Raw genomic sequence first — 15,368 nt, 5'->3', positions numbered from 1 at the left:
TTAAGTTTGTGAATTGGTGGAAGTGAAACTCATGTTACCAATTTCTTCCTAATTAATTACCAGCTCTGGCTGAGCTGAAATGCACATGATGCTCATCATGGATTCTTTAAATTTGTTTTACCCAACATAAATCCTTTTACTGGAACTAGTCTGATTCTTACTGATCTTCCTGTCCAGGGTTTAATATTTTTCAACAGTTTCTCTATGAAGTGAATAAATGAGAGGGTTCCTGTCCGTCTCTCTCTCTCTCTCTCAGGTGTGTGTGGCGTTTCAGGAGCTTCTGTCAACCAATCGTGACTTGTTTCAGCACGTCCACCTCTTCTAACTACACAGGAAGACTGATGAAGGGTACGGGTGAAGGAATGGGAGAAATGACCACATATGCACAATAGCCTTTTTTTTTCAGCTGTATATTATCTCTACTTGTGTTTTATGTCCGTTTCTGTGTTTTTAGAGAGAGCAAGTTGCAGCTGGAGTGAAAATCCTTCTACACCTGGCAAATAAAGCTGATTGATGGTTTCAGTGTAGCAGTCTGTATTTACATTAATGATCTGCCCACTACTGAGTAGTGAACTAATATAAATGTGAAAAATCCAAGTCACTGTGTCTCTTTAATTTCCTCTTCCCTTCTAAAACCATAACAAAATAAACACTGTGGTGTTATTGTACATTGTAGAGATATTAAGGGGCAAGTTTCAGCGACACATTTTAAAATGGAGGGCTATATAGAGTTTGAAGGCACTGCATGTGCTTCGTAACCTGTTTTGTCCACCTGCACAGAAGTGAGCTGCCGTGTCACTGAAGACCACTAGATGTCAGCAAAGTCACAACTGTACTTTGAAAATCGGTTTGTCTTCAGGCTCCTGTTGTAGAAGACATCAAGAATAACAAACGTGCCTGTTATAAATTTCATTGGATAAAAGGACGGAAAGAAAAAAAACTACCAGAGACTTTGTTTATTGTTGCATATTTAAACCGTCACATCACATCTGACTGAAGCTTCCAAAACAAATCCAGTTTCTCTTCAAAGCAAAAGAGGCAGAAAACCACAAATATTCCATCAGATCTCACATCCCAGCACTGGTTTACTGTGAGGTCATCACTCATGTGGGTCTCAGCCAAGACATCTGCTTTTGAAGAGGAACTCGGATCAATTCATTCATACTACAAATCCCATCAGTCACCGTGCTGAGCGTTATAAAAAAATAATTATACAAGAATATCAGACAGACGGGGGGGAACTGAAACTCCCACAGACAGACATCAAAAGAAGACATGATGCGCAGGATCGTTTTTAAACCTAATGGACCCCTTGTGAGCCATGATTCATGGGTAAAAATTTATCACAATTTTGAAATTAATTTGTGTTCTTTGAAACACAACTTTAAATCGTTCCAGGAACAGTGTGCGTGTTACTCAGTTTTCATTTGGATGGTCTCCAGTAGAAATAACACCGCTAACTAGGTGTAAGGTAGTTCATCTGCAGTAGCCAGCTCACAGTTTTAGGAAGGACATGTTGCTCATGAATATTTGTATAATTCTCAGTGTGCCGTTAGCCCCACAAACAAAACTCACCTGAGGTTGGAGGCACAAATCTAACAGAGAAACTATCTGCACAGCTGCATTAAACAAGAAGCAGTCAAATAGTTTGTCTTTGTAATTTGGGGGAACTGACCCTTTCATTAAAGTCTTCCCAAAAGAAAACAACACAAGAAACTAAATTTGGACTCGTGTCTATATTCGGTCTAACTTCTCACTCAGGAACTCCTCCACGCTGTCAGTGTTCCACTTGAGGATGCTGAGTTCTTCAGCGATGTTCCCGTTATCGTCCAGCAGCTTTAGTACAGGATCTGAGCCTCTCACGTACTGCCGTGTGGGAGGGGAGAGAAAAAGAGGAGGTGTGTTAGGGATGCAGGTCAGTACCCATGAAGAACATTCAGAAAAATATGAGTCATTTGATCAACATGATATGGTTTATATTCAAAATCCCATTTTGTCCCCATATGAAGCCCAATGTGTACAAAGATGACATGCTATGAGACTTCATGCTGGTACCTTGATCTGAAGACCCTTAAACATCTTCGGCTTGTCGCTCCTGACAAAAGCTGAGGGAAAAAAAATAAAAGAAAAAGAAACTTGGGTAATGAATCAGTCAATTAGCCTTCATTTTTCAGCACTCAGGTCTATAATTTGCTGCCAACTGCTGAACCTCCGGAGAATGCAGCGTTAACAGCAGCAGCGACAGTTGAAAACACAGGACGACAGTTGAAAACACAGGACGGCTGCAGCTGCAGTAAACAAACGACAGCCATATGGCACAGACGGGGCTCCAGACGTCTGCCCCCCTTCTGAGGCGAGCTGCAGTAACTCCGTCAACGCAACTCGACACTGAATCAACCGCGTTACAGCGAGCAGGACTGGGAGACATAAAGCTTCAAAAGCTCGTTTGAAAAAGCATCCTGCGGGTGGTTTTAGACCGACTACGGCAAAAACACGATTTCTAAAAGCTGCATTACACCCACATCCTCATTGACGAAGAAGGTCGGGTTCAGGGAAAATCTCTTTTTCGATGAGTATAATCATGTCTGAAGAGAGAACTCACCTTGGACTTGAGGGAACCTCCCCAGTTTTCATCCACACACCTCGAGGATGGCCCCGGCGTAGAGCTGTGTGCAGGGAAAACAATGTGAGGTGGCAGGCACGCAGGAGCTGAATAGACCGTGGCTCCGCCGGTGGGAGGATGTCTGGCCTGGGGGAGTAATTCGATTCAGGCAGACCGACTCCTAAATGTGTATGTGCGACTCCTCGGGGGTCATTAAACTGTGAGCCCGCGAATATGGAGCAGGGCTGATGAATGGCGGTTTGTGCAGGTCTCGCTTGTAATCAAACCTCCGGCAGCAATGCACAATAAGTTAGAGGAAATTGAAGTGGCACGGCAGTATTTCACGACCGGGCTCTGCTCGCCGTTTTCGGGGAGGAGGGTGGGAAATGGCCTGGTCGGCTGGTTCGTGCGGCAAATTAAATTACTCATGCAAAGCTAAGATCCTCTCCTCTCCCCGTCTTCCCCCGAGTTTCTGTAAACAATCCGGCACTGCTGAAATTACATTTCTGTGCTTTTCATTTTGCCACACACGATCAGAAGATCATAGACAAGTCGCACCACTGCGGAGAAAATGAACAAACCATAGATTACTACATCCAGACGTAGCATTTTAACATTTTAACAAAATGTTGTTCATTAGCTAAACACTCAGTCTACCAATGACTCTGAAACCAAAAGTATTAAAAGCTTTATTTTCTCTGTATCTCCATGTCTTTATCTTACTTTTAGATACTCGGATCAACCCTGCAGACAGATGCAGTTCATTACAGCCTAAAATGTTCAACAGAAATGCTGCAACACTGTCAATAAAGAATTATCAGACCAGATAACACTAAAAAATAAAATGTAAGGTAGAATATAATCAACAAGTTTTGCCCCTTTTAAGTCCGTGATATTCGAGACCACAAAGATGTTCATGACAATGGGATTATTCTGGACTATTCAACCAAAGCTCTTTGAGATGATCCCATAATTATTCAGCTTGCCTCTTAAATTATGACAACGTTTTTGGTGTGAGTCAGAAGGATTAAAGGATAAAGGTCACAATATTCTGCAAGTCCCACCAAAAAAAAAAAAAAGAAAAGACTTTTTGACTTCCTGAACCAGTGCGAGATATTCAGGCCTAAATCCACTAGTTCTCCCTCCCAAAAATACTCTCACAAATATGTACTTCTATTTTTCAAAATAGTTTGGCTCCAACGTTTTTCGTTGTCCCTCAAACAGGAGGAAACTACTGTGTGCTGCAAAAGTATTTAGGGCAACAGAACATCGACTATAACAAAATACAGACAACTACAGTAGAGTTGGAGGTGGTAATCGAGGAACAGTGAAGGTTCACTGATACAAGGAATAACGGATACACACAGTAATTGAGTTGAAGGATTAGTTCACTGGTGAATTTAGTATTTCCATGGAATTAGACAAGAAAAACGTAAAATATTGTGAGACTTTGAGGCGTTTTGGATTCCTGAAATGGAGGCTTCACATGTTATTATCATCAACTGTAGACCAAACGGGCGTGACAGACTCTCAGAGAGGTTTGCCTGCTCTACAGAGACATAATGTATCATCACACCCCGGGGAGCTGAGGTGCTGCTGTGCACGGGCGCTCTGCAGAGAGGAGCACATTTGAAAATTAGAAACCGAAATGCCCTCCATGCTCGGTGAATCTTACTAATCGACGAGCCTGTGCAATAAGCCATTTCTTACAGGGTTTAATGACACGGCACTGATGTCAATTGAGAGCCTGAAAAGAATTCTTAAGGCAGATAATTGTTGCTGTTCGAGGACAAAATGTGCTTCGTGACATCGTCGTTTCTGCCGCTATCCTCGCAGTGCAGCCGGAGACCGACAGACGATTGCTCTTCCAAGTGACATTTTTTACTAAAAGCGTGCGGAGGAAGAGGAGTAATCTTTGCTCCAAGTGTCTGTCTGAAAGAGACTTCCCATCAAGAGGTGTAATGAGGTGTGCACTACTCTTTTCCAAGGTGCTGTTGCTAGGATACCACACACACACACACACACACACACACACACAAAGACACAAAGACACACACACACACACACACACACACACACACACACACAGGGGGCTTTGCTTAATCAAAGAAAAATGACATTGTTTTTCCACCGTCACTTGAGTCAGTGTTTATCTGCTGGAGAGCACAGCAGGGCCTTTTGAATTTGCTGTAATCACCGGAGAGGTGAGTGTACAGTAACACCTCCTCACAGGGAGGTTACTGCTGCAAAACCTGACATTTGGACCCCACGGGGAGGGTCAAGCTGGGGTTAAGGAGGCTTGACTCTGGACACCAGAGAGAGATTGCGACAGCTAGTGACAGTGTTTGTGTGTGGCAGCTCGGATGTGAGGCACAGCTGCAAACGGTGTCAACGGACCCAGTGACAGGACGGCTAAAACTAGGCTGTTTTTAGTAGCCGTCCAAATGTTGAGGGATGTGACCCCGTTAATAAATGTAACACATTCTGACAGGGAGATCCTCTAAGTGCTACTACTACCCACTGAGGAGTCTGTCTTCTATAAAGCTCAGTAAATGACTACAGACAGCATACAATACATCTCGAGACCCCACGATTAATAAAGTATTTATTGTGCGCCATCTGATTTGTCAAGTCTCAGTCACGCAGCACAAAATAACAGCAAAGCCTTGTACCCTTTCACGTATAATTTGAGCCGTTTCCAGTAACTCCTCGTCTATTCTCACTGAATCTCCTCTTACAAAGCCCTTGTAACATCCACGCTGTGAATTAATCTCGACAGGCAGTTACTTTCTGTTTCCATGAGCTCAGCTTTTCTCATTTTACCTTGCGTGCATCCATCAGGGCCTCCTGCTGGCAGCACTGCCCGCAGTTCGGCTGGAGCTGGGTGAGGCTGAACTCCCCGAGCAGGTCACAGGAGCTGCACAGCAGGTTGCTGGAGAAGCCCAGCTCCCTACAAGCCTCAGATGACAGACCGGCACCATACGCCGACAGCTGGAGACAGAAAGGAGGAGATGAAAGGGATGAAACAAAAGGCAAAATGTTCATAAAGTGCTTCCTTCTCGTATGCGGAGGTGTGGGGATTAAAAAAAAAAAAAAAAAAAGCTGCCAATACAAATAAGGTTGAAATTTGAAGCTTGTTATAAGGATTAGTTCTAAGGTTACAATTCGATCGAAGAGAATAGTGAATTTTTTTTTATAAAGTGCACTTAAATTTCACTAATGTACTATCACTCACTGATTTCAAAGTATTTCTTTGGAGGGATTTTATTGTGAGATGGGAATGAGGGCGAACATGCAGCCAGTTAACAGGATGTTTCAAACCGAGCTCGTCGATATAGACATAATAAAATATCATATTTTTTTTTTTTTTACTAAATAAGTCTCATATTGTGAAATCATAAATGATCTCTACATCACTCAACTCCAGTTCATCCTTTTGGTTGCAAAAGGGCAAAGTGTAACTGTGGAGGCTTTTGTAAGCAGTCGAGCTGCTTTTAAAATGTCCATATGATTGAGAATAACAGGGTACTTGTGTTTACTTCTTCGTTTGATGTGTTTTTTTTTTTCTTGACAGGCAAACAAACTAAGACGCAACCAGGAAGATTAAAACATGATCTGGTTTTTTTTTCCAGGAAGCTATCCTCTTTTTATTTGATCACCAAATAATCGGCCTCGTGTTTACTCGACTTGGAAGGACTTTTGGACAATCTGTGTCATGCAGTGTCTTCCTATCGATCTTAACCTCTTCTGGTTTTATCTAGAACAATAACCTTCAGCAAAAAAAATGTACCGGGGTTTAAATTGGGAGTAAAAACAGACACAGATTTGAACGTGTTCAGTAAATTAGGGACAGCGGAAGTCTCTCGATTTGCAGATGGCTTTTTCTCACACACACAAAAAAAAAAACCAACCACGGACCGCATATAGTACAAAACACACGATTCAACACGACAGTGGATTTACAAATAATAAATATCAGTTCGCTGGGAAATAAAACGCTGCCACGGTTTCGTTTTCTCGTCGGGACTCTTCGTGGTTCAGAGGATGAGCCACGTCAGTTGAACGCTGTCGGCCACAGCAGCAGGACGCGGCTCACTAAACTCCACATAACGTCAAACAGCCGACAGCCTGACCAAAAGAAAAGTCACCACATCGTCTAAGGACGTCTAACGGCGGCCACCGTCACCATTTTTTTTCACCGTTAATAAACTCACCGTCTGTATTAAAGAGAGAAGCCACAGGAGATACACCTCTCCCGACATTTTGCAGCTTGCTTTGTGAGCGAAACTACTCCCAGGACCCCCTTCTTTTAGAGCAAGGGGGCCCCGTAAGCGCCTGACTGTTATAAAACGATCATTTCTCTCTTCGGTGAATTTAAATTTACCGACAGGACACCGCTTCTATAAACCGCATAAATATTGTTGAAAATATTCTAGGCAGTGAGAGCATTTTTTATTTTATTTTATATTCCGCGTTTCTTGCATGTCGGCATATACCAAAGTCGCCTTATACATTCTTCCTCGCCTGTACTGTTTCCATGGTTATAAAAAAAGAAGTGCGACACCTGCTGTCCGAGTCCGGGTCAGTTTGTGAAAAGCGGTCCAATCCCGGCTGAGCATACAGCGCGGGTCGACCAATGGAAAGCCTCCGCTGCGTGGTGGACTGCTGACACGTCCAATGGGCCTCAGCGGTAGTGGGAGTGTGTCCGCGGTGCGGCGGTGAGCACCACACTGGATGGGACGGGACAGCGCTGCATGGGGGGACGCAAGCGACAGCGGCTTGGTACCACCGCTACCTTCATCCCGGAGGCGCAGATCCACACGTTGGAGGCTTCACGACGCTTCACGGACGCTTCACGCTGTCGGAGAACCGACTCGATGAAATAACCGAGCCGAGTATGAACGCGTTGTATTTGAGGTAACCAGGAGATTTTGAACAGTGGGAGATATCCACACAGACAGGGAGGGGGGGGGGAATACACACACACACACACACACACACACACACACACACACACACACACACACACACACACACACACACACACACACACACACACACACACAGCCGCTTTGTAATCACCGTCGTCGCTGTGTGTGTGTGTGTGTGTGTGTGTGTGTGTGCTTTCAGTGTCTCCTCCTCTGAGCATGGACTGACCAAATCCCTCTCTGGATGATTTGATGGGGCTGCTCAGACACATGATGCCGCCCAAGTTGCAGCTTCTGGCGCTGCTGGCGTTCGCAGTGGCCATGTTCTTCCTGGAGAACCAGATCCAGAAGCTGGAGGAGTCCCGGGGAAAGCTGGGTAAGTGTGTGTGTGTGTGTGGGGGAGGTCTGCAGCCCGATACACATCCCGTTCACGGCGCTCCAGGACCACCGCAAAGGCTGCATGTGAGAGGTCTCTTTCTCTCGGGTCAATAGCTGTAGACACGGGCATCCCCATTGTTGTGCATTTGTGCCGAGAGAGCTGCACCATCCGCTGCACATGCTCCATCATATGGTTCATACAGTCAGGAAGCGAACTTTGAGCTGTCTATGTGAACTTTACACGACTGTGAGGTTAAAATGTAAAAAAAAACCTATTACGAATATCTTAATGCCTGCAGATCCATCTCATCCTCATTTGTGCAATGCAGTGTGAGACTGAAGAGGTGCTTTTTTTGTCTTCAGCCTTATTCCCTGTGACGTGGGAGTGGGGGCGGAGGGGGTGGAGGGGGAGGGGTGCGTGTTTGTACACACACTAACTTAATTATTGATTAATTTGATAAGCATTTTTCTGTACAAGCTGATAGGTCAGTCTGTGCAGAAATTATTGGTAATTGTACATCACCGTGTCCTAAAGTCCAAGGTTACGTCCTCAGATGTCTTGTATAGATATGCAGTTTGCATTGATTAAATAGACACAGACAGGCAGCAAAGCTTCGCCAATCATTACAAGTTGCAACTGGAGAATGTTTAGCATTTCTGCTTGACAAATTACTTCAATACTGCATTGATCGTCAAAACAGTTGTGGATTAATTGCCTGTCCAGCTTGCAGTGAGAAATCAGCAGCTAATTTAAAACTGCAAGATATTGCGTTGTGCTGGGGCAGGATGGCGGTCCTCGATTCAGGCTTTTAAGGGAGGAATATATTGCAGTGCTCTCAGGACATTAAAGAACACCCCCACCCCTCAAAGTACTTTTTTTTTTTTTTTTTTTTGGTAATATTCTGAATTCTTTGGGACACCAACTCTCTGCTCCAAATCCTCTCCTGCCCCTTTACCAAACTCTGTCCTCTGATTGAAACGCGGCCGACGCTGCGTTCAAATCCCATTGCTTGCGCCCATCAGGGGCTCAGTCCCAATAAAGATCTGGGACATTGCAGGATTATCTCTCCGGTGCCTCCACTGTGGGGAATTTATAATTTTATTTTTTTTCAGAAGCAGCAGAGCAGCGCAGACACTCTGAGGGTGCAGCTAGCGTACCTCAGGGGTTCACACCACATCCTGTGTCCTCTGGTGAGAGTTTAGGAGCCGCGCGCTGAGGAGAAGGAAGCTGACGGACATTTTAACTGGTTACAGTAGGAAAAGCAGCGGTGTGATTAATGACACGTGATGGCAGCAGGAATGAATTCCATTTAGGTGACGCTGTTTGAGCGTCCTGGTGTTGCGCATGCCGTCTACTCGTGGAAAAGAGATTTCTGGAGATGAGATTGTGAAGGTGTGAAAAAGGGAGCTCCGCACAAGTGTCATTCAAACTGATTAGGGTGAAGTTGGGTGGAGCTATGCTGGGAAATCTATGGGGTCATCACAATGTGCAGAAAAATGTTAAGAGTGCAAATTGAGCTGAGCTGAAGGAGATGTCAATCAAACACAGCCCACACAGATATGAGCCGAAATAAGTGGAAACGCCTGTCGGTGAACCACGGCTGTTTCGGGGTTTTAAAGGTAGTTTCAGGGCTGCAATCAATGATCGGTGTCATTACTGATTTATATGTTGAGTCTTTTGTACTCAGTCGCTCTGTCAGAAAGCAAAACATGCCGTGTGTAATGTCCCAGAGCTGCAGGTGACATCGTCAAATCAGATATTGTTTTCTGAGCAGCACTCTAAAACCTTCCAAATAAGTTGATTAATCAATGAGTCAATCAACAGAAAATTAATTACAAACAATTTGATGATCAGCTGAGTTGTTTAAGTGCATTTCCAAGCAACAAGGCGGCGCAGTGGTTAGTATTGTCGCCTCACAGCAAAAAGGTTCCGGGTTCAAATCCGGTCCTGGGCTTTTCTGTGCGGAGTTTGCATGTTCTTCCTGTGCTCGCGTGGGTTCTCTCTGGGTCCTCCGGCTTCCTCCCAAAATCCAAAAACATGGGCCTCAGGTTAATTGGTTGTTCTAGAAATTACCTTTAGGTGTGAATGGTCTTTGTTCCTGTCAGTCTCTGAGGCTATAGCTCAGTCAGTAGAGTGGGTTGCACACCAATCAGAAGGTTGGTGGTTCAATCCCCAGCTCCTCCTGCCCACATGCCCAAATGTCCTTGAGCAAGACACTGAACCCTAAAATTGCTCGTAAGTTGCTTTGGATAAAAGCGTCAACTAAATCTAATGTAACAATAGTATTTTTTTTAATGTGAGGCTAGAAAGTCTGACATTTGGAAAAAATGAAAACGTTTGATAAAGTCACTTTGGATTCCAGGAAATTGTGATCACTCATCAAAAATGATGAGAATTGTTCTTTGACATGTTGCATTTTGATTGTCAATTAACGACTACGTTTATTCGTGATCTGTTTTCTATCAACTAATCATGACATTCCAGCAGTCGTTGGAGCCTTAGATAGTTGGAGTCATGACGCCTTTATTGGGACCGGAGCTGAAACTCTTGGCTGATTTATTGATGAGTAGATGGACTCGTATAACCATAGCTTATTCGTGGTTTCTGGTTTGACTGTTGGGAAGGGTCTGCGCAGCAGACTATTTGTTTTGGGAAATTGCAGTGGGCACAATCCTTAGATGTGTAAACCCCCAATCATGCAACTTAAAGGTTATTTATTGAGAGACGAGTTTGTCAGATGAGTTAAAGGTGAGTCTGGAAAACTTCCAGGCCAAATGGTTCATAAAAAGGTTAACAGTCATCTGAATTGAGTAAAGTGTCCCGGCTGAGTTTTCACATGTTGGAACAATCAGGAGTCCTGAGAGGAGAGATCGCTATATTGGCCTGTGACATGGTTTACTGCTGCCGTAAAGAGCTATACTTCACTCCCAGTGAACACACACACACACACACACACACACACACACACACACACACACACACACAGAGAGAGAGCTGAAACACAACCTGAGAGGCCTTCCCCCTAACTGCCCACCACCACAAGAATCTGTTGACTTGGCAAAAAGCCCTCTGATGGATGACTGGACTGAGCAGACGTCTGTATACTGGAGCTCTGAATTATGTGCTGCATAGCCAAATAGTTGTGAGTGAGGCTCTCGCTGGCAGGATGCTGACAGAAAGCCGTGGGGCCGGTCACGTTATCAGGTACGCCTGCTGCAGGTCCATCTGTGTAACAATAAAACGCAGCATAAGGACCATAACAAGGACAGGTGGTGTCCAAAACAAAATCAAGACACCAGGAATAACCCTTCCATGACAATCGGGGGCAGAAATGTTCGAAGGAAGAAGCTTTTCTGCTTATGTCACCATCATGTTTCTACATGTTTACAATTAACTTCTTGTGGGTTGGAGTGACCGCCGCCCTCTCTTCACAATGTGGGATCCCGTCGTCTGACACGCAGGTTGAATCATTTCCCCCATTAGACACCTCCCGCCGGGCAAACAAGCTGTGATTTGCTTCCAAGCTAATTGTTGTCCCAAGGTTTCGCCGAGAAACGTCCTGCATTACAAACATGCCGCGATGCAGCTGTGTGTTCTGCTGTAGGCCTAATTCATTGTGCTGACAGTATTTCTCTCTGGCTGCTCACCGGCGCTGCTGCCGACTGGGTCAACAGCAACATAGACTGACTGTGTGGGGATGGACGGATGGATGGAAATAACGTTTTCTTTAACAAAGAGCCACGAATGGGTATTCAAGGCTTCACTTTCCCTGTCAGGGTTGCCATTTACTCTCTCTCAGTTCAGCCAATTTCAGGCGCTCACCTTGAAGAATTTCACGGTACTTTTATTCAGAAGTTTGAGGCTGACACTCGGGAGTAATGTCTGTTTGACGCCTAACAGGGGAAGAACCCTTGAATTGGATTGAGAAGTGATTGGATCGAGAAGTTGAGAAAATGAGATCAGTTGGTGGAAAGTGAAAGCCACCCCAGAGGAATTTTCCCAAGTCTGAACTTTTAAAAAAAGTGTTTTTGAAAGACCTGAAGCATTACAAAGGGTTTACCAGGCCTGAATTCACTTTAATACACTTCGCCTGGTCACGATCTGTTGTGGATTGTTTCCAGTCGTTGCATCCTAATGGGCGTAGACGTCCGGTTAATTTTGAAGCTACTGGAGCAGCCTTTAACCAGTCAGACTTAACGACCATATGGCACATGGTGTGCACCGAAACTCACCAAGCTGTAAACAACAGAGACCGTCCCCCAATGTGAGTGGGTAAATGACCACCAGACTTCAGACTCCAGCTTCAATTCCTCGATATTTGCTCGTATTACTGCGCCACCGCTGCCATGGTTGAAACTACATTTAGAAACGTTGGCACACTTATCCATCCTTGCTGGTCACTAATTAGTCTGACCACGGCGACTGTGGCTCAGATGGTAGCCCCTCTCCCCCCCACCCTTATCATAAGGTTGGTAGTTAAATCCTCGGTTCTTCCTGACCTGCGCTCACGTCAACGTGTCCATGTGCGAGACGCAACCCCAAGTTGCTCCCGATGGCAGGCGAGCACCTCGCACGTCGGTCCTTCGTTGGTCATTGGTGTGTGAACTGTGTGTGAATGGGCGGTAAACTATGAAGTTCTTTGAGACTGCTGAGGTGATCAAAGCACTAAATTAAGTGCAGACCAGTTTCCATTTAGGATTGTGTGGTTCTTTTTAAGAAAATGGTTGAAAATCATCATCATGTCAACAAAGTAACAGTAAATTGTCTCAGGATTTATGGTTTGGTTGAAAAATGTGTATTTGTCCAACATGTGACCACTCTCTGGGGTCCTGTCGACATGTTTATGCAAAGTTTCTTCGGTATGCAAAGATTAATTTGGCACGGCTTGTTTTCATGTGTAAAGTTTAGACTTGATTAAGTTGTGTGATGAACTCGGCAAAGAGCTGGCCGACGCCTCTAGCGCGGAGTTTTGTTGGAAATGTTTTGATTAATGGATACCTCCGTGCCAATCACTTTCAGTAACACTTTCTTCTTTTCCCATCTTTCCTGGCTGAAAGCCTGGTCATTACACAGCTGAGTGCATCATTAATTGTGTCACATCTGTCCTTGCTACCTGCATTTAAATATTGAAACCATGCTAAACTAAGTTTCCATTCTAGAGAGCTCAGCTTTTCAGCAGCTTTTATGCTCTATGTTTGAGGCTTTAAAATCAGGCAAATGTACAAACTAGTATCTATAGGTGGCAGGTGAATTCTAGAGGAGAGTTATGGTATATTGAGAGCTGCATAAATAGAACCGTTGCTTATAAAATTGTCACCTTGTGGCCCTTGTAACTGGAGAAAAAAACACCTCTTCAACTCTGGACTGCAGGCCATGTGAGGGCTGCGTGTCTCCCAGCATGATAGATATCCAGATATCCCCCCCCCTTCCCCTCCCTGATGTCCTCGCCTTTTATCTGCTGGCTGTTATTCAGCTTGATTAAAGGAATTCAATTTCCATCAGAAGCATGGTGATATTTAGTCCCAGACACAAGCAGCTCTGTGATGAGCTGTGAGAGGGAGAAGAGAGACTCTGTTGAATGCAGAAGAAGGAAAGGGGGGGGGGAATGCATGCTCTCATTGTCCCAGTGTTCGCAGAGCTGACGCAAGACTTTTAAGCATTCATTTGTTGCAGACTGTCTCCCGGGGCATGTGTTTGAATTTGACTTTGATTGTCATGCCGGGCACTCACCGCCCACCCTCACACCCCCCCTGCTGGGGATCTGGTCAGGAATTTGCTCTTGAAAGGACAGTCAGTCTGTCCTCATGCGCGCCCTGCATGGACTTTGCATTGGACAACTTTATACCTTCGAGCTGACCTGCTGCTGCTGCTCAGACCCTTCCTGCACCTCATTCATCCTGATGTGAGATAGTTGTGTTTGTAATGCAATTTCATTGATGATCCAGGTGTCTCAACACGTTTCCTTTGACTCCTACACATTTGTCAAGTGTGTGTGACTCACTCAACACCAAACGGTGGCTTCCTTTTTAGAGCCAATTGGTGACACGTTGGCGGCACTCAACCAGAAACTTTCCCCCTTCCTATTCTACACCTCCAGGTGAAAACATCCCAAATGTGTAAACTCCAGCTTTTCTTCTTCTTTCTTCTGACAGGGATTTCAGATTCCCTTTGAACTCTCCCTGACACCCCACATCTCTGTGTTTAGCTTCCCTAAGGAAGGGCATAAAGGGTGCACGCGTCATTTGCTTTCACTCCGCACCTTGGCATCTGCTACCATAAGCAGCCGGTAGCGTCTACTGCCTGGACCTGCCTGCTCAGTCGCTCTCTGAAACATGCCAATGGAGCAGCTAATGGAGGGGAGCCCACTGCGGGAATGGCTGTAGGTGTCTGGGATGCATTTGTTGTGAGAGGTTGGGAAAGTAGAGCGCTAATGGTCATACAGGGCTTTTTCTGTATTGTTAAATGCAGGCTTTGATTGGGGCCGAGGATTTATGGCCCCTGGCGTGCACTTTGCCTGACAGGGAATGTGTTCCCGCAAAGTGGCGCGTACAGAAGCAGCAGCAGCAGCAGCAGCAACCGGAGCCGGCTCTGCCTTTGCTGCTGCTGCAGGATGACAGACAGGCTAATCGGGGGGGTTATGGACGGTTTCACACCCTGGATGTAATTGGAGGCGGCTCCAGAAGAGCAGCCCACTCCAATACCACCCATCACTCCCCTCAGCTGGCCTCTCCCCAACATCCGCCTCCCTCCCTATCTCCTTCCCGTACCTCTTCACACATGCAAACTCTCTCCTCTTCCTCCTCACTGTCTCCTCTTCGTCTTCGTCTCTTCCTGCAGTGTCACTCTTGGGCAGAGATGTCAGCTCTCTCAACGCCACGAAATGGGGCTTTGAATATCATGTGGCAACAAAAGCCTGCAGAATATATTGAATAAGCCCACATGGACAAATGGGGCACTGACTGACGGCAATGAGATGTCGTTATTTAACTGAAACGATAATTCAAATGTAGGCCTGCAACATCAATCCTGAATGCTAATGTGAGTTTTCCTCATTTATGGAGATCAGAAATGATCTGTTTTTCATCCTCCCCACTCTGATTTCATAAAGATAAAAGCTACAGGATCAAACTTAGACTCTCTGGGGCTCACACCTTGCCATACCAAGTTAAAGTATGTTTTGTTTTTTGACGGATCACGGAGCCTGTGGTTGTGAACACGTGACAGCAGGTGTCAGTTCCTTCACTTCGCAGAGTTAGCAGGGTTTTCTTTTCCTCCCCGACACGATTCAGCTGCTCCTCTGATCGGCAAGCGGCTATTAAACCTCCGCCGTGATAATAACTTACGGTGACAATCCTCTCATCCAGCTCCTTCTGGATCAATTGTTGTAAACAACTTCTTTATTTGCTTGCTAAGCCCCTCTTTTTTTGTGTGTTATTCAAATCCCTCTTGTGTTTCACTA

At 45.2% G+C, this 15,368-nt stretch overlaps 2 protein-coding genes across 2 annotated transcripts in view; one reads left to right on the top strand and one right to left on the bottom strand.

Moving 5' to 3' along the window:
• Positions 1-941: 941 nt before the first annotated feature.
• On the bottom strand, positions 942-6,883 carry selenof (selenoprotein F). The gene is made up of 5 exons (XM_069139517.1): positions 6,817-6,883; positions 5,426-5,593; positions 2,603-2,666; positions 2,056-2,105; positions 942-1,866 (listed from the first exon to the last, which is right to left on the bottom strand). Exons 1-5 carry the CDS (start codon positions 6,862-6,864, stop codon positions 1,735-1,737), a joined length of 462 nt encoding a protein of 153 aa, XP_068995618.1. The 5' UTR covers positions 6,865-6,883; the 3' UTR covers positions 942-1,734.
• Positions 6,884-7,309: 426 nt separating this feature from the next.
• hs2st1a (heparan sulfate 2-O-sulfotransferase 1a) overlaps positions 7,310-15,368 on the top strand; it is a 28,063-nt gene continuing 20,004 nt past the window's right edge. Inside the window, exons 1-2 of the mRNA XM_069139505.1 lie at positions 7,310-7,519; positions 7,733-7,906. Of these exons, the coding sequence (XP_068995606.1) occupies positions 7,783-7,906 (124 nt within the window). The 5' untranslated portion in view covers positions 7,310-7,519; positions 7,733-7,782. The remainder of the gene's footprint in view (positions 7,520-7,732; positions 7,907-15,368) is intronic.

This window comes from Embiotoca jacksoni, unplaced genomic scaffold (genome assembly GCF_022577435.1).
Source record: "Embiotoca jacksoni isolate LCO1_2020_lvr unplaced genomic scaffold, fEmbJac1.0.p SCAF_83, whole genome shotgun sequence".
Classification (NCBI taxonomy): domain Eukaryota; kingdom Metazoa; phylum Chordata; class Actinopteri; family Embiotocidae; genus Embiotoca; species Embiotoca jacksoni.
The sequence above is the reverse complement of the archived record's forward strand: the minus strand, read 5'-3'. Positions and strand labels throughout refer to the sequence as shown.